Below are 23,922 nucleotides of genomic sequence, written 5' to 3' on the forward strand. Positions count from 1 at the left end.
CTTTTAATTGGAGGAGTTAAAAAGCAAAACTGATACACGATCGCTCTTGGCTCAGCAGTTGAATGAAAAAACCTTATCAGATTGATCATCTTAAATGAAACCATTAAGCTGTGTTAGGTCTGCTTATCTCATAGTCTAATTATGTCTTATTAGTACCAATGTGTTTGATCAATGATCATAAGTCACCTTGGCCATATGCTTGCGAGCATATAAAAAGACCCTTGCTTCTTATACACCTCATGTTTGAATTTTTCAATCTCTTTACTAGAACCAGCCAGTTATCAATTATATTACGCACATTTTTTCAGTTTATAAATCTAAATCTTAGAACCCTTTAGGATCATGGAAGTAAAAAGTCCTGTACCACCGACTTCAAACTGAAAGTTGTTGCGAGGGTGGAAGAAACAAGCAACAGAGCAGCAGCAAGAGAGTTTGAGGTTGAAGAGTTGTCCATTCATGGTTGGAGAGTTGTCCATTCATGAATGGAGAAAGGAGAAAAAGAAGCTTGAGAAAATGAATCCATGAAAATGTGTACATCACAGGCTGAAAGCGAAATGGCCTGAGCTGGAGAATGACTTGAAGGAGTGGATTATTTCTCGAAGGAACAAAATCAAGCTGTCTCTACTGTTGCAATTCAGATTAAAGTAAGGCTTCTGGCAAATGAAAGAGAAATCCCAGATTTCAAGGTGGGTATCACTTGAATTTCTAAATTCATGAAAAAGAATGGCCTTTCCATGAGAATGAGAACCATTGTAGGCCAGCAAATTCTGGTTGTCTGAGAGCAAAAAAGCTCACCTCCGCGAATTTGTGAAAAAATGGTCAACTTCCAAACAAGTCTCTGAACTTGGTATCTCTGCAGTGGATATAATTAATATGAACAAGGTTCTGATGTCTTTTGACATTCTAGTCACCAGGACTATAGTAGCTGCTTCAGGTACAAAAACTGTAGCCATTACAGCCATGGGGCACTAGAGGGTTTGCGTCACTTTAGTCCTTGCCTTTCCAGTACGGTGGAATTAAAGCTGATGGTGATTTTCAAGAGAGTTACCATGCCCCACAAAGGACTGCCTACCAGTGTGGTTGTTCATGTGTAATAAGAAGGGATGCATAGACTGATGTTATGAAAGTATGGGTAGATAAATGTTATAGGGCCAGGTAGAGGAGGTTCTTTTTAAAGAAGTCTTTACTAATTTTCGACCCCATGGCTGCTCACAGAGAAAAAAAGTTCAAAATTACCATATTTTCTGCGAATAACACACACTTATGTTTGTTTGCCACTTGCTTCCTCCTCCCACGTATTTTTGTAGGTGTGCTATGCTGGTATTTTTACAGCCACCTAAAAAAAATTGGCATAGCAATGCTTATGAAAACACCTTGTAGGGGGAGGGAACGGTTGACAAAGTTAGAAGGTGCATTATTTGGGTAAAAATATGGTATGTTAACTGGTACCCAAATAGCAGTCATACCTGATGGCCTTACCTGCAAGCTGCAGCAGCTAGATACAACAGTCAACCACCCATTCAAGATTTTTGTGAGAAGAGAGTGGGATGAATGGATGCGGTCTGGGATTCGTGAGCTCACACCAGCAGGCCGACTGAAGCGGGCTAAGTTTACAAGAAATCTACAAGTAGGTCGCTTCTGCTTGGGGGAAAATAACCCCAGCAACTATCTGCAAGAGCTTCAGAAAGGCTGAGATTATGTACCAGCAGAGTACTGATGACGAAGATGAAGACGCCGAAGGCAGTGATAGTGATGACTTCAGTTCGGAAGTCACAGAAGAGCATCTGCAGGCAGCTCTGAGATATTTCAATGATGATGGTGACAAGGGATCAGATTTTGAAGGGTTCTGGGAGTCGGAGGATGATGATGATGATGATAAAGAATGAATGAACTGAAATGGCCTATTTTAAGATGAAGACAGTTTTTTTCTGGTGACTTTTATTTGTTGATTTCAAAGATACTGATTATCTAACATTATGTTTCAGTTTTAAGAGTTATGAAAGCAATAAAATATAAAAACATCTTGTTCTTGTCGTTTTAGTCCTAGGTCATTTCTTACTAATTTCTAGCTTTTCATGCATTCGTACTCTGGTTTCACCATGGTATCCCATTTCCATCATGAGCCTGTTCAGTTCGCCATTGGTTGCACTTGGTTTAGGAAAATAACTACCTTAAATGAAGTTTCCATGAGATCAGTTTTATCCTGGTAACATTAAATCCGTTGGACAGAAAAAAAAAGAAATTGAAGTTAGCAACCTGTGAAAAAATATTGGTATAGCGTGCTTATGAAAATAATGCGGGGGTGGGGGTTGTGTGGTTTGCCAAAAAAAGTATAACACATGCATTATTTGCTCAATAATATGGTATGTAACAAAACATTTGTGATTTCAACATTCTTCATATGTACAATTCAGTGACATTAATTATGTTTATCATGTTGTTCAGTCACCACCATTATCCCTTTCCACATTTTTCCATCATCCTTAATAGAAGCTCAGTGTCCCCTAAGCAGTGAGTTCTTCTTTTTCTCTCTCTCCTGCCTGCCTGAGTTTTTATCTTGAGCAAAAAGAGCCAATGAAGATGAAGCTTTTAAAGATACAGAGGAGAGAGGGACTAATAGAAGGGTCTTTGAAGAGACAGGAGGGCCTGGGATGAAGAGCTGATATGGATGGACTAATGGGCTAAGAGGGACCCACCCTTTCTCTGAAATAGAGGGCAGGGAGGAAGGGGCGGTACAAATGGGGGCAAATTTGTAGGTGGAGAAAGGCAGGAAATTAGAAGAGTTCATTCCTGATGACCTTCATTGTCTCTGAGGAACACAGTGCAAAGTTATTTTTGGAGCAAGGGAAACATGGGTGTGGGATTGAGTCTTGAAATAGCCCAGGATGGAAATGGTAATAGAATTGACAGTCAGTGTGGGAGATAGCACAGATTGTAGAGAACAGTGTATTGTGTGTTTTTCTCTCTCCAGGAATAAAAGCAAAACAAAACCATTGCTGTTGAGTCAGTTTCGACTCATAACGATCCTATAGGAGTAGATAATTCTAGCAAATTGTTGCATTGATCCATTGTGGAGTAGACGACTCTGGAGGACAAAGGGATTAGAGAACTGAGGGTACTAGTGAGAGAGCAGTTGAAGAGAAGTTTTCAGTCTAGGCAAGGTAGGGAAGGAAGTGAAGCCAGTTAACTCCTGGTGGTCAGTGAACGGGAAGAGAGGTAAGAGGCGAGAAGAAACTGGATGGGTGAGAAAGTATGGTCAGAATTGTCTTTTGGAGATGAAAGTTCTAGAGTTAAAGCAAGTATGTCCTCTGTTAGTTTCAGCTGAGGTTAAAAGTCAGGAACGGAGAGAAAAGCATCCGGTTGTAATCTTTAGGCAGTGGAGGAGTCACCACACAGATGCTCACATCTCCAGGGTGACGGCAGGAGTTGATGACAACGGGGGAGTGACCAACAGGTCAGCAAGGGCCAGGCTGGGCCTCAGATAGTAAGTACCTCAGAGGAGGATGGCCTTCTGCATGTGGGTCAAAGGTAATAGTGGGGTATTGGCCATGCTTTTAGGCCCTTATCCGTGGAAGACTGTGCAGTCTCCACTTGGTGGGCCTGAAAGAGCTTTAACCTTGGACAGACCTCATGGGCTTCACATGAGACAAGGAGGTGGTGGGAGAGCTTTTCAAAGATGCCGAGTCATCCTGCTCCAGAGGGCACAGTGGAAAATCAGGGAAGGGGGGCTACCACTAGGAGACAGAGGAAAAAGTGCAAGGCAGTGCAGAGATGCTGTCCTAGGTGTCTAGGGCCACTCTAACAAAAAAATACAAGTGGGTGGCTTTAAAGAACTGGAATTGATTGTCTCACAGTGTTGGAAGCTAGAAGTCCACGTCAGGGCATCGGCTCTAGGGGCTGGTCCTCCCTTGTCAGTAATCCCGGGAGTTCTTGTCTTTCCTTGCCATCTCTCTTCCCTCCGTGTGTGTGTTTGTGTCTCTTCTGCTCTTTTTATAAGCCACCATTTGGAAGGGATCAGTTTTAGGACCTGCCCTATGCTGGTATGACCTCATTAACATAATAAAAGAAAATCCCTTTTTCCAAACAGGGTCATGTTTACAAGTGTGAGGATTAGGACTTTAACATAACTTTTTGAGGAAAAATATCCAGAGAGGTCTGCGTTTTGGGTCATGGCGAAGGATGGCAAAGATGAGTGATAAGAAATTAATTGGGGGGAAGGTTCCCAGTGGACTTTTGGCTGCAGGTTGTTTTGTTACCTGAATTACTTCAAGGCTGTAGGGGCTGAGGTGTGCAAGTTATCATCTCCACTTGCTTTTTGGTGGTTGTAACCTCTTCATACAAAAATTGGGCAAATAAGGAAAGGAAGGAGATGGAGCAATAGCTGGAGTTTGTTGCAGGATATGGAAAAAGTTTTTCCTCACAAAATAACGGAGAACCAGAGAGACTTTATAGACAGAAGGAGCCAGTAATAGTTAATAGCAATAGTTAATATGTGCTACTTTATGTAAGTAGAGCCCCTGGGTAGTGCAAACAGTTAACATGCTTGGCTGTTAACTGAAAGGCTGGCATCCAGAGGCACCTCGGAAGAAAGGCCTCGTGATCTGCTTCTGAAAAATAAGCCATTGAAAACCCTGTGGAGCACAGTTCTACTCTGACACATATGGGGTCTCCTTGAGTTGGAGTCAATGCCATGGCAACTGATAACTCTATGCAGATACTATATTTGATGCTGTAGGGCATTCAGATTAAGAATTAAACCAACTAACAGCTGAACCAGTTGCCATGGAGTCCATTCTGACTCATGGTGACCCCACGTGTTACAGAGTAGAGTTGTTCCATAGGATTTTCTTGGCTACAGTCCTTACGGAAGCAGATTGCCAGTCCTTTCTTCCACGGTGGGTAGGTTCAAACCGCCAACCTTTAGTAGTCCACTGCAAATGGTTTGTGCCTCCTGGAGACCTTAAGAAGAATAATAGATGACAATAATTGAACTAAGATGCACCGTTCTGAGTGCTTTGTTTGATTCAGTCTTATCTTTAGCTTCACCAGGTAGTCACGTTTATCATCATCATTTATATAGATGAGGAAGCTCAACGGCATAGAGGTGAAGTAAACTTGGCTGAAAGCTAAAAACTGCCAGAGTCAAGGTCAGAACCCAGGCAGTCTGGTGCAGACGACCTTGCTCCTGAACCATCCATTGTGTGGCCTTACAGCTTCAGATGGGAACTCTTTTTGTCATAGAGGCTGTGGTATGACAGGAGATGCATGAAATGGTAATAGGCCACAAACTCTAGATGTCGGCATCCAAATGCTGAATTATGGTTAAGCTAATAAAACTAAGAAATCCGTTTCTGCTGGAGATCGGTGAAAGCTTTAGCCTAAAGGTCCTAGCTTTTGAACTCACCGGCCCATTTGCCTGAGGTATTTTGTTTCTTTTCCTTTTTTTTGAATTTCAGAGAATTCATTTTCTCTGAAGAGCTTATCTCTGGAATTGCAAACACTTGGAAAATAGTTAAATTCTTGATTATTTTGAACTGATTGCCCTATCTTGGATTGTGTTTCTTGTCTTTTTTCTTTGATGGCTTTTTGCCTGGTACATTTCACAGCTGGTTAACACAGAGGGAGACAGAGAATGTGAACATGTTGACAGTGACTCTAGCTCCCTTTAGGTCAGTCTCCAAAAATGCAAGTGAGAGGGAAAAAGCGAATGATAACAAGGATTGCTCTTCCGAGGTTTTGAGTTATCTCTGCTATTGCTCTCCTCCTCTATCCTGGAATCATTGAATGTTGATTAGAATGTGGAAATCAGATTGCACTTACAGTTTTTAAACTTCAAATCAAGAAAGAATTCTTAATATCAGGCTTTTTAAAAAAAAATTCTCAAATTTCTTTGGAGCATTTTACACGCTAAAAATATGTAATGTTTTTAAAATAGAAGCCTATGAACAGCATATTCTTATTTATCTGAAGATAAAAAGGTAGAGAGCTATGTCCAGTGGTACTGAAGAAATGCTGTCCTGATTTTGGTGGTTTTAACATGTGAAACCACGTATCCTCTTTTCTGCATTAATAAAATTTTTTCAATGTTGAGCAAACCTTGTAACACTGATCTAGAAACGCCAAAGGTAAAAATGGTTTGGACATGTACTGAATACCTTTAATTAAAAAAAATCCTTGGCAATTTTATATCATGGGAATTTATTGATATATTACAGGAGTAAGACCTATGCATAGCAAGATGAATTTAGAATGGATTCTTAGACATTACATATCTAGTATTTTACGCATTAGTTTCTGTTACAACCTTGAATACCTTTAGTAGATGTTAACCTGGTTGTTAATAAAAAGACCATTTAATTATTCCCCAAGAAGGACTGTCAGGTGGACTGGAGCCTTGCTTTGTTAGTAACTTTGAGTAAAAACTAAGCATTTAAAAATTTTGTGGTTGTGGTTTGTGCTTTATATTTCAGATAGGAAAAGAACATGTAGGCCTGAAGGCTGTGACTGAAATTCTCCAGGATATTCAGTATAAGGTAAGTCATTATTTAAAGGAAAATAAAAATACTGGTTGTGTCAGAGGTCCCCAAGACCATCCTCAGGCTTGATGATTAGCTAGAAGGACTCATGGGACTCAGGAAAGCTGTTAAACTCATGATTATGGCTTATTACAGTGAGAGGATACAGATCGAAATCGGTAAAGGGAAAAGACACATGGGCAGGAGGCGAGGGGAAACCAGGAGTGAACTTCAGGCGTGCGCCTTCCAGTGGGGTTGCGTGGGAATGTGCTTAGTCCTCTCAGCAGTGATATGTGACAATATGTGCGAAGTGTTACCAACCAAGGAAGCTCACCTGAGCTTGGTGTCCTGGGCTTTTATTGGCCATCAGTCACGTAGTGACTCCCATGTGAGTGACCATAGTTACCCAGAATCCAGCCAGCCCACCAAGAGTTGAAAAAGGTGTTAGCTGTAATCACATAGTCAGGATAAGTTTATCTAGTCCAACTGGCACAAGCATACAAAAACAGTCTTATCAGACAGAATATTCCAAGGGCTTAGAGGTCACGCCCCAGTCCCGAAGACAAGTCTGTCTTTGGAACATTTCAGAGTTTGAGCAACCCAGGCCTTCAGAGTTAACTCTTTTCTCCCCACTGGTTCTAGGAAAGTTGTATAAATGAAACAAAAACTATGGGGCCTATATTTCAGATTACACACACACACATATATATATATATATATATATATATATATATATATATATATATATATATAGCCTTGGTGATGCAGTGGTTAAGAGCTTGGCTGCTAACCAAAAGGTTGGCAGTTTGACTCCATGAGCTACTCCTTGGAAACCCTATGGGGCAGTTCTACTCTGTCCTATAGGGTCGCTATGAGTTGGAATCGACTTGATGGCAACAGGTTTGGTCTTTTTTAGTTTATATATGTATACATATATAAAAAACAAGTACACAGAAGCCATAAGATAACAGTCCAGAGAAGGTGATTTAAATCAGTATGACCCGGTAGTGGTATGGCCCAGCATCAGTGGGAGGCCCAGTTCAGCTATCAACAGTTCCTTTAATCTCACACTGAGTCAGTTGAATCTGAGTGGCTTTGGGAGGATTAATTTAATCCTGTGTGGCTATTGGAGATACAGCATAGGCACTGAACTTGCTTGACAGAAAGGGATCCAAGGATCCAAAGCCAGTTCTGAGATCACTGTGGGGATTGGAGTCTGCTTTGCTGTACACGGGCACAAGCCCAGGACACCTTAAGCCAGGTGAGAACCTCCACTGAGGATCTCCTGAGTGGGCACAGTCTGAACCCAGAGAGTGGGGAAGCTCCTCACTAGTCAAGAGCAGCTGGTAAAAAGGAGATGAAGACACATTTTGATTGACGTTTGTCCAGTAGAAATGGGCCGAGAAAATTTGCAGTATTTCTTCAGCTGCTAGGTACATGAGTTATTTTGGGGGAGGTAAGCTGGATTCTTTAATGTGTACAATAGTGCCTGGAAGTAAGGAAGAGGCAGAGTTTATGTGATAATTTTCTCTATTACGTTCGAAACTTCAGAGTAATTGTATAGGAGACAGCCGATTAACGTAGATACGTCTGTCTGCCTGTAAGGCCTGAGATATCTAAGTTACACTATTTAAAATGTGATCCTAAATGTCAGTTGTTAAAAAATGGTACAAATGTTTTCCTTGGAGTTTAAATTGACCTTTTATAAAAGTTGATTGGAATTGAATATTTTCATCCTAGTGTTAGATACTGCTGCCTGAATGAGGAGAATGGAATAGATCCTAGAGTGGAACTATCCAGTCCAAATGGGACAAAATGAGAAGTTGAGAGCCAGGTTGTAATACCGAGGAGGTTAGGAGCTGAGATCCAAGCAGGCAGAGGAAAGTCATTTCAGAAGAATTCCCTGAGCCAGGGTTTGGGCTTTGCACACTGAGGCCCAGGTCTCGAGTATGGACGTGCTAGGGGCAGATAAAGTAGCTGACATGGGATAGATAGACACCATTTGTCAGTTTCACACCAAGAATTACAGTGGTAATCCATTTTCAGTAGGAGGGGGAGAAAAAAGGCCATAGACTGAGGGCAGGAGTATCGTATGAGAACCAGCCAGTGCTGCTCCAATGAGAAGACAGAATGAGATACCCACACATCTATGGGGACAGGGTGATGCCATCCAGAAAAGCTTCAATCTAGACTTTTAGTCCTAATAAACTTTTTATTCTAAAAATTTAGAAATTTTATGTTCACATGAGGATAACTTATTTTTTTATTTCTTCCTCAGGGGAAGACCAAGACAATACCCTGCTTTAATCCTAATACTTTATTACCAGGTAAGCATTTATCCAATTGCATAAGACAGATTTTATCTGTGGATATGACCACATTGTTTACTAAGAATATATATAGGTATATATTATTTGCTAATAAAATTTCTTGATAATTTAAATTATCTGTATCAGGTACCAGTTTCAGGTTGCTCTAAATACAGGAGTAAACCTTTTGAAATAACAAACACTTTGCTACTAGTTCCTTCAATTCATGAAGAACCTTCATAGGTTTGTCGTTTGTAAAAAATTACCACCTCTGTGTAAAACACCAGCGTAATAAAATAATCTTGATATATTTTTAAGATTGATCAATGAAATTCTTATAAATCTCTGCAGTGAAATAAACTTTGTATCTAATTTTGTAAGGTTACTTTTTTGCAGTGGTACTATTATTTGGATATTATTCTAGTTGTTAATGTATTCCTGTGCTGGTAAGAATTCTGCATAAACTGCTCAGAATATATGAGCTATGGATTGTTTTGTATAAAATTTTGGTCTTTCTACATTTTTTCACCTAAATTATATGCTATTTCTTAGTGTTGTAAACAAAACAAAATAGGTTGATGCATTTGTATCTTCTACTTTTTAAATTTAAATTACTCTACAGCAAGCCAATTTTTTGCCATATTTTGACTATTTACACATCATATTTAATCATGAATTCTTCTAATGTAGAGCTACTGGTTTCATGAGTATGGTTTTATATACAAGTACGATTTCGTATCATAATGATTTTAATATTTTGCTGGTGAAAAATCAACACAGAAGTAGTTAAAAGAGAATAGTTAAAAACAGGATTTGAAGCCAGACTTCATGGATTGAATCCTGCCTCTGCTGATTATTAGCTGAGCAACTTCGGGCAAGTTACAGTAACCTTTCTGTGATTCCATTTCCCTGTCTGAAAAATGGTGCTAATAGCAGCTATGTCATTGGTTTGCCGTGAGGGTTAAATGAATTAATGTAAAATGCTTAGACCATTGCGTGGCATGTGGTAAGCATTTAATAAACAGTGGGTATGAATTAGTCAGGTAACTTCTCCAATAAGGGTAAAAAATAATATGGATAGACTTGTGCTAACCCAACTAAAGTTGATCTATCTATTCTCTCTATCTGTATCTATCTGCCTACCTCCCTATTTATCTTGCCATATTTAATACATTAGTAATCCATTGATAGAAATCACTGTAAATAATAGAAAGAGGATTCATCATGTTTTCCATTGATTAGTTCCTCCATGATAATTAGTTTGAGAAGACACATGTGAGGTTCCAGCTTAAAAATGACATCAGTCTGAGTAGTACCATTTGGACAATTTGTAATTTGGAAAATTATTATTGGAATCTTCAAGGTTATTATTAATTAGCTTGCCTTTTTGTGACATGTTCCCCTTGTCGTACAGACCCTCTGCTGCGAGATTATTGGGTGTATGAAGGCTCTCTTACTATTCCACCTTGCAGTGAAGGTGTGACCTGGATATTATTCCGATACCCTTTAACCATATCCCAGCTACAGGTGAGTGCAGTACTTTAAACCTTTCCAAGTGAAGTTCTGAGTTAAAGGTTAACTATTGTTTCTGTAGAGGAGAAATGCCTATTTTATGTTGTAGCTCCCTTTATATCCCTCAGATCTTTTCAAATGAATGTTAAATGTCTTCAGTCAGGGAAAGCAATTCAAAGGTCAGGGATGAACAGAACCAGCTATCATTTATGATCTGTATTTTCAAAGCTAGTTTTTATAAACAGAAGCTACTGAAATAGCGGAACGTTTGATTAGTCCAGTTACTCCTTTATGTGGGGTTTCCCAGGCATGGAGGGGAGAAAGGTCTTGGAAGAAAGCTGGTTGTTTCTAGAAGTCGTACCTGGACTTTGTAATAGCTCTTCCTTAGCGAGCACAGGAACATCTCTGTATGCAGAGGGGTGAGGGAGCTGGAAGTGACGCCCTGGGAAGTTCTGGATTGTTCTCTGACTCCACTTTGGTCACCTGCCTCCCGCCTTGAGCTCTGCATGGGTGCTGTAGGGGCTGCTGCACAGGGGTCAGGCATCAGGGTGAATCATCACTAGGACATTAGCTGGTAAAACAGGCGGCAGCATCACTGTAATATGTTTAAAATAAATGATGAATTTGATATTATTACAAAAGAGAGGTGCTTTAAAATGTCTTGTCCTCCAAGGATTCATCTAAGGGATGTTTTCTGGTAGGCGGTATTTTCCCTGAGAGTTCCTGCGTGTTGCAATGGTTAACATGCTGGACTGCTAACTGAAAGGTTGTCAGTTCTGGTCCACCCAGAGGCACCTTGGAAGAAAGGCCTGGTGATCTACTTCCAAAAAATCAGCCATTAAAAACTGTGGAGCGCAGTTCTATTCTGACACATGTGGGGTCACGTGAGTCAGAGTTGGTGGCAACTGGACTGGTATATTTTCCCTCCATGATCTACGTCGGAGGCTCGGGCAGTGCTCTAAAATAGACCAAGTTTCATAAAGGGGAGCCACGGCCAAAAGGAAGTGTATCGGAAGGAATAATCTCAACTGCCCTTGAAAACAGAAGCGTTTCCAATTAGCTGTAACCTTTCAAGAAAAAAGATTTAGATGCTATTAGCACGTAGCTCCATTGCAACATCTGTTCAGAGGGCAGCAGTATTAAAATGTATACACACAGAGATACATGCACATATTGTCAGGTACATTAAAATGCAATTTAGAGTGATGTAGAAAAAAATCATAAACTTAGAAGAATATAAATCAGCCTGTCCTTTCCTTGAATGCTTCACTTGATGTGCTCATGTAATTTCAGAGAAAGCAGAGCAGAAACAGATAAGGTCCAGAAAGGGCAGTGAATATGAGAAGAACTGAAGGTTGATCTAGAATCTAGACCAAGAAAAATTGAGAAGCCTCGTATTATTTCAGTTAAAGATGATGTCTTAGTTATCTAGTGCTGCTATAACACAAATACCACAAGTGGGTACTTTAACAAACAGAAATTTATCTTCTCACAGTTTAGTGAGGCTAGAAGTCTGAATTCAGGATGCTGACTCTAGGGGAAGGCTTTCTTTCTCTATTGGATCTGAAGGAAGGTGTTTGTCTCTTTGAGCTTCTGTTCCTGGGCAATCTTCATGTGACTTGGCATCTTTCTTCCCCCATCTCTGCTACTTTTGATTGCTTGTTTCATCTCTTTTATATCTCAAAAGAGATTGATTTAAGACACATGCTATACTAATCCTGTCTCATGAACATAACAAAGACAACCGATTCCCAGAGGGGATTATAGCTACAGGCATAGAGGTTAGGACTTACAACACATATTTTTTGGGACACAGTTCAGTCCGTAACAGGGGAGCAGAGAGAGAGGGATGATTGATATACAAAATAATGAAAGGGATAGAGAAGGACAGATAGAGTCTCTACATATATGATTATATTGAGAAATATAAAACTTTAAATTGAGTCTAAGAAAGAATTTTCCTCCTAGATCCTAGGGTTAATTTATGTAATTGCAGTTGCTCGTGTCATTATGGAAACAACTGGTGTCTTGAAGTACATCATCTGCCACTGGTCTGCACTAGCAACATTAACAAGAAGTTCTAATTCATGATACTTTCCTATAAAATGTACAGTAGCCTGATTTAAGGAGGAATAGTTTTTGGCTGAGGTGTAGTGTTAACAAGTCCATTGAGGAACAGTTACATATTCGTGAGAATTCATAAAACACGGGACTGAAAGTCTTGGCTTATTTAATTTTTCATATTAATCCTGGCTAGCAGACCATATACTAGGGGAGGAAAAAACAAAACAAAACAAAAAACAACAACATTGGATGGATTAGTTGTTCTGTACAGCGTTTGAATGAGTATACTTTTCTCTCTCTCTTTTTTAATGATCTATAACCATTAAATGAAGCCTCCGTAGTTTGAGGGTTAGAACACTGGTCTTGTTAAACCAGGGGTCATGAGTTTGAATCTCACCGGGGCTGTAGCTGCTCATTTAAACCCTGGTGGTGTACTGATTAAGAGTTTCGGCTGCTAACCAAAAGGTTGGCAGTTTGAATCCACCAGGCGCTCCTTGGAAGCCCTATCAGGCAGTTCTGCTCTGTCCTGTAGGGTTGCTATGAGTTGGAATCAACTTGACAGCAATGAGTTTTTTTTTTAAATAACCATTAAATAACTTAAGGTAAAACAGTAGTAGCCTAAGTATTAGAAAGCTGAAGTTAAAAAGATTTTGTTTTTCAGCTGGATTGTTGTATTTGGAAATGAGAGTCTAAGAACAGAAATAAAATACCAAATTTCATCAAATTCGACAACATAAATTATAAGACACGTTCCAGTTTCAAAGAGACATAAAAATATGACAAATGCTTATCTTAGAATTGACAAAATATGGTATTGTGATGGTATAATGGTATATGTACAAATTTGTGTGTATATATCAATACACACACACAGAAATGGTTTGATCATTAAGTTTTACTCACCTTTTCTTGCTTTGTTTCCTCCCCTCTCCTTTTTCTTTATATTTTTTTTACTTTTCTATTTCTTACTTACACAATTCCTCAGATTAAATGCATTTGTCATTGTTTTATCCTTTCTCTTTCAACTTACAGTAATACCAGTGAAACAAAGGAATAATAATGTGTTTATTGTTTTTAAACTTTGTGGATATATAGGTTAGAAATTTGAAAACCATTTTAATTTTCTTTTCGTCTCAGTCTTAGCTTTTCTTCATCCTTCTCCATTCCATTTTCTCTATTGGCTCTGGAGGAAGGTGGTTGTCTCTTTGAGCTTCTGTTCCTGGGCAATCTTCATGTGGCTTGGCATCTTTCTTCCCCCATCTCTGCTACTTTCGATTGCTTGTTTCATCTCTTTTATATCTCAAAGAGATTGATTTAAGACACGTGGTGTACTAATCCTGTCTCATTAACATAACAAAGACAACCTGTTCCCAGACGGAATTATAGCCACAGGCATAGAGGTTAGGATTTACAACACATATTTTTGGGGACACAGTTCAGTCCATAACAGGGGAGCAGAGAGAGAGGGATGATTGATATACAAAATAATGAAAGGGATAGAGAAGGACAGATAGAGTCTCTACATATATGATTATATTGAGAAATATAAAACTTTAAATTGAGTCTAAGAAAAAATTTTCCTCCTAGATCATAGGGTTAATTTGGAAAAGTGGAGCTCTTCATAGCACCCAGCAGGTAGAGTTAGTATGCCTGACCCTAGACAACTGAGGAAGACCGACGGCGTTCAGGGCTCAGTAGAAGGCATTTCTTGGCTTTGTGCTCAATATGGGATTTGGGGTGGCACAAACAATTTGCACTTGACTACTGACCTAACAGTTGACAGTTTGAACTGACCCAGCAGTGCTGTGGAAGAAAGGCCTGGTAATCTGCTTCCATAAAGATTACAGCCAAGAAAACCCTTTGGAGCAGTTGTACTCCGTCACACATGGAGTCGCTGTGAGTCAGAATTGCCTCTACAGCAGTGGGTTTGGTTCTTTGGTTTATGGTGAAGACCCAGTTGCAGTGGAGCCCCATCATGGTCATGTGTGGAAGTTATTTCCAATACTTGGGAGCATTTGTTGTTCATTTTTTTCTATATCACCAGTTCTCAAACTTGAGTGTGCATCAGAATCATCTGGAGGGCTTGTTAAAACATAGATTGCTGGGCCCCACCCCAGTTTCTGATTTAGTAGGTCTGGGGTAAGGACTGATGATTTTCATTTTTTATTATGGGGAACACACTTTGAAAATCACTGTTTTATAGCTAGGCAGCCCTGATGGTGCAGTGGTTGAGCACTCAGCTGCTAACTGAAAGGTTGGTGGTTCGAACGTACCAGCTGCCCCACGGGATACAGATGTGGCAGACTGCTTCCATAAAGGTTTATTGTCTCACAGTTCTGGAGGCCAGTAGTCTGAAATCAAGATGTTGACCGTGTTGATTCCTTCTGAGGGCTCTGACAGAGAATCTCTTCCATGCCCCTCTCTTAGCTTCTGGTGATGGCTGGTGATCCTTGGTGTTCCTTGGGTTGTAGATTCATCGCTCCAGTCTCTACCTTTGCCTTTCCATGGCCTTCTTCCTCTGTGTGTGTCTCTCTGTCTCTTGTCCTCTTTTATAAGGCCACCACTTATTGGATTCGGACCCACCCTACTCTGGTATGACCTCACGCTAACCTAACTGATAGTGCCTTCAAAAACCCTGTTTCCAAACAGGTTCATGTTCATAGGTACCAAGGATTAGACTTCAACATATTTTCTGGGGGAGACAGTTCAACCCATAACAGATAGAAGGTTCGATGATGGAGTAGAAGAAAATGAAAACAAGGCTGCAGTACATGAAAGGTTCATGCAGTACATAACGCACAGTACATGCAGTGGACACATATATAGATAGACTGTTTAAGTACAGTTTGATTTTGATTGTTTTATTTCTCTAGTGCCATAAGGAATTATATTACTCTAACTCATGTATTGTCATTGATGATAAAAGAAAATAATAGAACACTTATGTATTTTTCTCTTTTGACATTATGGCACATGGAGTATAAGTCAAAATAAGTCTATTAGAGGACATGCATAGGAACTTGGAAACTCAGATCTTAAAATCAATTAGCACCAAACCACAAACCCTGAAAATTAGCTCTTTGAATGCACTCGGATGAAAAGCAGTCTTAAAGCTGAACTTTTAGTAGATACTCAGAACTGTGAGTCAGTGAAAATCGGCATAAACATCTTAGACCAATTGGAGTGCAGTTCAGCTCTGCCTCCTTCAGAAGAAGAGAGTGTCTCACTGAAGTGTTGGATCTCTGTTCTTTCTTTTTTTCTTTTTTTAAAAAAAAAAAGATTAAAAACAAAGCCCACATTAGGTAGAGTAGCATTAGAAGTTGACAGAACATACATACAGATGTGTGTGACAATGATGGTCTCATTCTGCCCTGACATTTGGATTTTGTTGGAGACGTTCATCCTGAAATACTCTTCATTTGTCACCATCTCTCCATTCAGTGTGCGGTAGCTAGAACTGGTCTCTCTCAGTGTGCACTTGGAACCATTTGAAGTGACTAAAGGGTTTTGAGGGGCGGTTGCTTCAGAAAAATCAGCATTTGAGACAGACGTGCATTTCCCACCATCTCTGTTGATGTTTGAAGTCTTCAAAGTGTTGCTATGATCAGAGAAAAACATTTCTTGTGAATTAGATTTCTCTCAGAGTACAGTGATGAGAGGCCGTCTGGCTGTTGATTTAGATCATCTCTACTGGAAGAAGCTGTTTTCACAGAAGATGCCAGCCTGGGCCTTAACAATTCATCTTCAGTTCAGAATATGTAAATGTAAAATTAACCTAGCTTTCAAAGGAACTTCAAAGTCAATAAAAAATGAAGTGTTTCTTAACGCTGTGCGTAGGCAGTAAAGTTTCTAGCCCACATTGCTCATTAATGGCCCTGTCCATGTAATAGACTCTGGTTGCAGCAGTTACATCTGATCCCATATCAAGTGTATGCCAGGAGAGATGATTGCATATTATCTCTTATTCTTTCCAGTCCACTTTTTGCATATAAAGTTGTGGCTGCATGGTGATTTCAAAAGGCTAACGTTTTGGTTTGACTTCAGAAGAAGTTATGTGATTTTATTATTAGTGAGAGTGCTGGTATTTACTGGACAGCCCCTATGTGCTGTGTACTATGCTGAGTGATTTTCACCAATTATCTGATTTACTCCTACGCCATGCTTGTGACGACTGTTGTCATCATCTCCATTGTCCTGATGTGGAAACTGGGGCTTGAGAAGGTGAAGTAAATTTTGTCATTTAGGTCTTGGTGGCAGAGCCAGGACTACCTGGTCTCCTGATGCAGTCAACTGCGTTAACCATCATATTCTTCTTTTTGAAAAGACAGAGTTCTCAAACTGATCAGATTTCTTTTTAGAGAAAACTTTAGGACTAAATACATTCCACAAATAATTTCAGGGGTTCTCATGCAGTCTGAGCTCTAGAAATTTTTCAGATGCAGCAGGCAATAGGAACTGCCATATACCCCGTGGGACCCTAAGAAAGTCTACTGAAAATCAGGACATAGATTAAACAGCTAATTGCTTATCTGACTGGCCCTTCTGTGTAAATTACAGAATGTAAGGATTATAAAAAACAGGACAGTTGAGCCAGACTTAATCCCATTCAAGGAAGCCAAGCAGTTATTTGGAGACATGGAAAAATAAAACATTAGAAGTCTGATTTCTAACGTGAGCTCTAATTTAACAAGCCATTTTACTTTTCCGCAGTTCTGTGTTCAATAGGTAGATGAGTAGATTGAGTTAGAATCTTGTGAGTCTTAACTTCTTTGCAGTCAGGGAACTTCTCAGGAAAATACATATACACATGGACATGCAAAATTTTATGTATAATTCAGAGATTTCATGGGTCTCCAAAAGTCTCTAGAGGTTTCTAGACTCTTATTGGAACCCTTGAATTCACTGATCTCTTATGTTTCATTTCACTTTAACAAAGAATGGCAGAATTCTGTGATGGCCTTATGGAAGACCTTTGTAGATATAACATTATGATACACAGTATGGTAAGCTTTTGGTGGATTCACACTGTTCAAATTACGTTTGCGCAATATCCTGCGTCATATGCAGCATATCGCCAATACTGATTTGACTAGAATTTATAAAGAAGTGGCTGTGGAGTTGGGAAAAATGCAGGTGGACTTGGAATTATCAGACCTCTGCCACTAGCTAATTTGCAACTGTTCTTAACATTTCTAAGCCTCAGTTCCTCTTCTGTGTCAGGAAAGAAGAAGGTCTGCATCATATGGCAATGTGGCATTTGAATGAAATAACAGAGCATGCACCCTGTAGGTAAATAAACTAATAGATGTGCATGCTTCCTTGTTGCTTGAGTACTTCTCAGAGAGTCCTGTCTGGAAGGTTACACGTTCTTAGGAGGCTCAGGATAGGCGAGTCAGAGGAACTGCAGAGTGGTCGACGTGACTCGGCACCTCTTCTCATGTGACGGGGAAGCCACAGGGCCCAGAGAGAGCACCTGAGAAAGGGAGAGGAACTTAGAAATCGACATCACTAAGGGAGGAAGTTAGGCTTAAATATTTGGAAAACGGCGATATTCTTTGGACCTGTGCTCTCCAAAAGGCTAGACAAACAGTACAGAAAGCCTTTTGATGAAGGAAACTGTCATGTAAATCCAGCATCTAATGATTATGAAAATATAGCAATATCAGAATTCATTAATTAAAGATACTCTTGCAAAACATTTAAGAAAGTGTAAGCATTTGTTCACTCTTCCTTATCATGTTACAGACAGGCATAAAAGCTTTCTGGGGAGGTGTAGATCATTTTCCCATTAACAACTCTAGCAGGTTTCGACGGCTATTTGAGTTATCTGGAGACCTCGATAAGTATACTTATACTGTCTTTATTCCTCTTGCAGAGAGTCTTGTCTAATGTCTTAGGTCTGGAAAAATTAAGTGTGTTTTTCTCTTTTTTAAGTTTTATTTGAATTTCTTTTTTTTAATTGCTGTACTGTAGGCACATTTCAAGTCATTTCTGAAACTCTAGCTTTGTTAATGCCTAGTAAATGATTGATCTGCTTTGTTCTGTTTTTGTTGCCAGATAGAAGAATTTCGAAGGCTAAGGACACATGTGAAAGGAGCAGAGCTTGTGGAAGGCTGTGATGGAATTTTGGGAGACAACTTTCGGCCCACTCAGCCCCTTAGTGACAGAGTCATTCGAGCTGCCTTTCAGTAGTCAAAGAGACCAGGAGGCAGTCTGTCTTCACTAGGGTATGTGCAAATTAAGTAAGGAAAATGAAGTACACTGTTAGGCAAATCTATCATGTCAGCGTTACTCTTTTGGTGATCATGATAATTTAGCAATAAAACAAGTGCACTTCATTTTGATAAAACTTAATGACATTCGCAGGCTCCGTCAATTACAAGTCAGATGGTTATTTTAATTTCATGCAGTGTTGAAAAAGACTACAATCCTTATATTTTCCCACCAAAGCAGCCCTTTAATTCCAAGTTTTGCTTTAATAATAATTAATAACTGGCTTTCATAAGGAAAGGCAGCCTGAGGCAGAGAAAGAGTGATGTGCAGGCACCTCTTTAGCAGTGTACTGTTTGCACCCTTGAAGGTGCAGCACCCATGTCTCATGACTGTGGAACACAGATGAAGGAAATAGAGGAGAGTGAGAGCCCATATATTGGCCCTCACTGTCTAATTTAGATTCATCATTTTGTGTATCCAGGCAGGTGGGGGCAGGTCTAGCATGAATTGTAATGCTTGTCCTATGGAAGTGCTCTTATTTGAATGATCAGGCATTTTTTAATTATCTGAATATAGTCTGTTACTTTATTGATTGAAATATAATCTGTGCATTTTAATATATTGAATTCAGTATATGTATTCACCCTTAAGGAATATACAAAATGAAACATCACAAACATGGAAAAGATAAAGTATACATAAGTGACTATATACTGGAATATTTCTCTACCTTGTAAATGGCCTAATAGAGTGCATAGGTCAGCTAGGTCAGTGCACGAGGCTGCAAATCACTGCTTCCTAGAGAGGAGAGCACATGTTGATGTGGTTTTCTAGGTGAGCAGGACAGAGTTTTGACTGTTTAATGGACTGTTGTGAGTATGAACTCTGTGCCAGATGTGGTGCTATGGACTGGGATTCACGGATAAACAGAAATCTTCAGCCCCAAGAAGCTCACAGTTCATGAGGGAGACAGTTTACATAGGAATTTAAAAGGTGGTCCTTTCGTTCATGTGTTTCCCAAAATCCATTGTCATGCTTCACTTTTGATTACTGTACTGTATGTACTCAATAAACCAAACCAAAAACCAAACCCATTGCCATTGAGTCGATTCCAACTCATAGCGACCCCATAGGACAGAGTAGAACTGCCTCATGTGGTTTCCAAGGAGCGGCTGGTAAGTTCGAACTGCTGACCTTTTGGTTAGCAGCCGAGCTCTTAACCACTGTTTTTTCTCTCTGTGAATGTGTTTAGTGGTTACAGCCCTTGCTTTCACAGTCCTTCTCGCCTGTTCTTTTGCCTATTGAAATCCTAGTACCCTAAAGGCCCAGCTCAAATACCGTTCTTACCAGGAATCCTCTGCTTCTCCCTTAAATTATACTTCTCTCCTTCATATTCTTTCTTCCATTTAGCTATTTGTATGTTTCTTATTTTCTGTATTAGATATCATGCTCCTTAAGGATTGGACCATGGTTATTTTAGTTCGAATCCATTATAGCACATGACACTTCATATTTTGAATGTCTTTAGGCAAATTAAAAGTGTCTTGGAATAATACACGTGTATACCAGTCAGCCTCATTTGGATTGTTCATTCATTAGTTTCTAGGTTAGCTAGTATAATTCATCCTCTCTTCTAATTTTAGAGATGATGAAAGCCAGGCAAAGTCACCTTTGTAGGAATGAGAAGAAACTTTCAGTAATTCATATATGCAGTAAAGACAATCCAAGAGTGCTTTAAATAATTATTGAGCACCTTCCATGTGATGGGTGCTGTGTATACAGAGGTGAGAAGAACAGAAGATGTGGTCTGTGATCTCACAGAGCTTATGGTATGAGGTGGGGAGCCCAACAAGGGAAGAGTAACCCTTAAATTAAAAATTAAAAATTTTCAAGAACTTTATGTATGAGAAGAACAAAGAAATGTGAGAAGGAGATTTCCAATAGAAAGACTATCTTTTGCAAAAGCCCTGAAGGAGTACTCCCTGTGGAGGGAGGTAGCAATTTGATGCATTTGAGGTACGTGAAAGAAGGCCCTGTGTGTGTGTGTCTGGGATATAGATATCAAAGGAGAGAGGAAGGTAGGGGCCAGATCTCAATGAGCCTTGCTAGCCATGGTAAGAAATCTTTTACTTTGTAGTTAGTGCAGTGAGAACCTGTAAAGGCTTTTACTCAGGGGAGTAACGTGATGTGATATATATTTTCAAAAGATAGCCCTGGCTGGGGTGGGGAGTGGAGCAAGATGGCAAGGTGAGTGGGCACTCCCATTTACTCCCCCAGCAACTAACTCACCGAGCAATGAATAAAAACAAGAACAGACTGAGATCTCAGAACTCCAGAAGGCATCTGAGGTGTTGGGAGAGCTGGGATGAGTCCAGAAGTGGGAGACAGGAGGAGCAAGGATGGCACAGAAGCTGAGAGAACCTACCTGCTAACATCTGGAGCACTCACTCATCACAGCCATTTTGGGACAGGACTGGGCAACACGCCAAACAGGGAAAACAGAAAGGGAGCTAAACTGAGGAAACTGTAGCCTGATTTTTTAAAGCAGTACAGATTGGCTGTGAGAGTTTGCGGGCCGCGCACTTGGGAGGGAGTAAAGGGAGATCATGGCACCGTAAGAGGTACTGTTGAATCTTGCTGAGGCCTGAGATGGATGTGCACCAGACCAGGAGGAACTTTAAGGGCACCAGAGTGAGGAGAATACTTCAGGTAGGCAACACAAGGAAAAACAGATGGCTTCATGCCCACAGTGGGACACTGTGGGAGAGCCTGTGCAGGGGCTCCCATGAGGGAAAGACAGAGAGCCCCCCACCTTTGCCACGGGAAAGACAAGTTCCACTGCTTACTGCAGCCAACTAGCCCCCCACCACCCAGCACATGCATATTGAATCCCAGAGAGCAAGCTCCAGAATTCCTGAATCAACACTGAAAAAAATCCTGAAGATAAGTGTGTCTTCTAGTAGTTCTTAGGAGAAGATAGCAAGCCCACTGCCATCAGGTTGATTGTGATTCATAGTGACCCTGTGGAGCAGAGCGGAGGTGCCCCATGGGGTTCTCATGGCTGTGAGTCTTTGTGAAGGTAGACTGCCACATCTTTCTACTGTGGAGCAGCTGGTGGGTGCAGGCCACCAATCGTTTAGTTAGTAGCTGGGGACTTGGCTGCTGTACCACCAAAACGCCCAATAAGAAAAATTTCCCAGGATTTAAAGTAAAAACAGTAAAAGATAACAAAATGGCCCAAGTTCAACAAAAGAATAGTAAAACACACAGAATCACAAGAGAAGAAGGGTCAATCAAAAGCAAAACATGAAGAGGAAATTTCTCCTATGGAGGCCAGATTAACAGAAAAAAACTTAAAAATTTCATACCATGGTGCTAAATATGTTTAAAGAAAGCAGAAAGCACACAGAAAACAAACTAGCGGAGATCAGGAAACAAAATGGAGGAACAAAATGAGACACTCAACAAGGAGATTGAAAACATCACCCGGGGAGAAAAAACCCAGAGAGAACTGCTGGAACTGAAGAATAAAGCAACTGAATTAGAAAAAGCAAGAGAAACACTCAATAATAGAAACAAACAGACAGGAGATAGAATAAATGAACTAGAAGACAAAATAACTGAACTTGCCAAGTCTCAAGAGAAACAAGAGAAAAGAACAAAGAAAAGCAGACAAACCCAAATGGAAGTATGGGATTCAATTAAGAAATCTAACATTAGAAAGATTGAAATCCCAGAGCACCATGGCAACAATAAAGACATAGAAAGAACTTTCCAAGAGATAGTCAGAGAGAATTTCTTATAACCAAGCCTGCAAATGCAGGAAGCTACACGATACCCAATCAGAAATACACAAAGATCAACTCTGTACAATATCCTAATAAATTTTTTGAAAATCAAAGACAAGGAGAGAATTCTGAAAGCAGCAAGAGAAAAATGCAATGTAATATACCAAGGGTCTTTCATAAGAATCAGTGCGGATTTCTCCCTAGAAACTCTAGAGGCCAGAAGACAATGGAGCGACATATATAAAATACTAAACTGAAAACAACTAAGAATTCTTTATGTAGCAAAATTGTCATTAAAAAATGAGGGGAAATCAAGACATTCCATATAAACAGAAGCTCTGGGAATTTGCCACCACCAAACCAGCTTTCCAAGTATTACTCAAGGGAGTACTACAAATGGAAAGGCAAGAGCATTAAATAAATACTCATCTATACATGGGAAAAAATAAATAAAAAATGAGAGTGAGAGCTCCAAAAAACCCAACAACACAGGCAGCCATAAGGACCAAACATATGGTATTTTTAGGGAATAAACTCAATAATTAAATTCCACAAATGGTGTAACATCAAGTTTGTAAGAAATAAGTACAAAGTGAATTTATCGAATAAAGGTTGTATATTGATGTTAATGGAGACACACCAACAGAAATTGGGGAAGGAGGAGCATATCGAGAATAGATTTAATACATTAAGGTTGCATGTTAACTGTGGTTCATATGTTAAACATTGTTGAAATTGTAAGTTGTATAATGTAATATATGTAGTAACCACTAAGAAAAAAACATTTAGAAGGAAGAAAGCAAAAAGGTTCATCACAAGAAAGCAGCTAAACACAAACAAAAACAGAAAAAATCAGAATAGAAAAACAAAATATGAAACATTCAAAAAACAAATAGCAAAATGAGGGAGGTAGACACTTAATTTTCAGTAATAAACTTAAATGTAGATGGTCTAAACATCTCATGCAAAAGGCAGAGAGTGGCAGAATAGATTCAAAAAAAACAATCCATCCTTTTGCCATTTACAAGAAACATGCCTTAGACATAAGGACACAAATAGACTGAAAATAAAAGGATACAGAAAATTATTTCATGCAGCCACTAAACAAAAAAGAGCATACTGATATCAGATAAAATAGACTTTAAATCAAAATCTATTAAAAGAGATAAAGAACATTACATAATAATAGGAGTCAATACAGCAAGAATACATAATAATTATATGTGCACCTAACAGCAATGCTCCAAAATACATGAAACAAATTATGACTAACATGAAAGGAGAAACAGACAACTCCACAGTAATAGTAGGGGACTTTAACACACCACTTTCAGTTATAGATAGAACAGCTAAAAAGATCACTAAGGACATCGAGAACTTAAATAAAACCATAAGCCAATTGGACCTAATGGCCATATATAGAACATGCCCCTCAGCATCAGAACAATACACATTCTTCTCCAGTGCACGTGGATCATTTTCGAGAATAGACCATATGCTGGAACACAAAACAAGTCTCAA

General features: G+C 39.6%; 1 protein-coding gene across 1 annotated transcript in view; it reads left to right on the top strand.

The window, feature by feature from the left end:
• CA8 (carbonic anhydrase 8) overlaps positions 1-23,922 on the top strand; it is a 133,365-nt gene that overhangs the window by 49,830 nt on the left and 59,613 nt on the right. The window contains exons 3-6 of the mRNA XM_023727774.1: positions 6,471-6,533; positions 8,794-8,842; positions 10,239-10,351; positions 18,458-18,627. Coding sequence (XP_023583542.1) covers positions 6,471-6,533; positions 8,794-8,842; positions 10,239-10,351; positions 18,458-18,592 — 360 coding nt within the window. The 3' untranslated portion in view covers positions 18,593-18,627. The remainder of the gene's footprint in view (positions 1-6,470; positions 6,534-8,793; positions 8,843-10,238; positions 10,352-18,457; positions 18,628-23,922) is intronic.

The sequence above is a fragment of the Trichechus manatus genome, unplaced genomic scaffold, assembly GCF_000243295.1.
Source record: "Trichechus manatus latirostris isolate Lorelei unplaced genomic scaffold, TriManLat1.0 scaffold00018, whole genome shotgun sequence".
Lineage (NCBI taxonomy): Eukaryota > Metazoa > Chordata > Mammalia > Sirenia > Trichechidae > Trichechus > Trichechus manatus.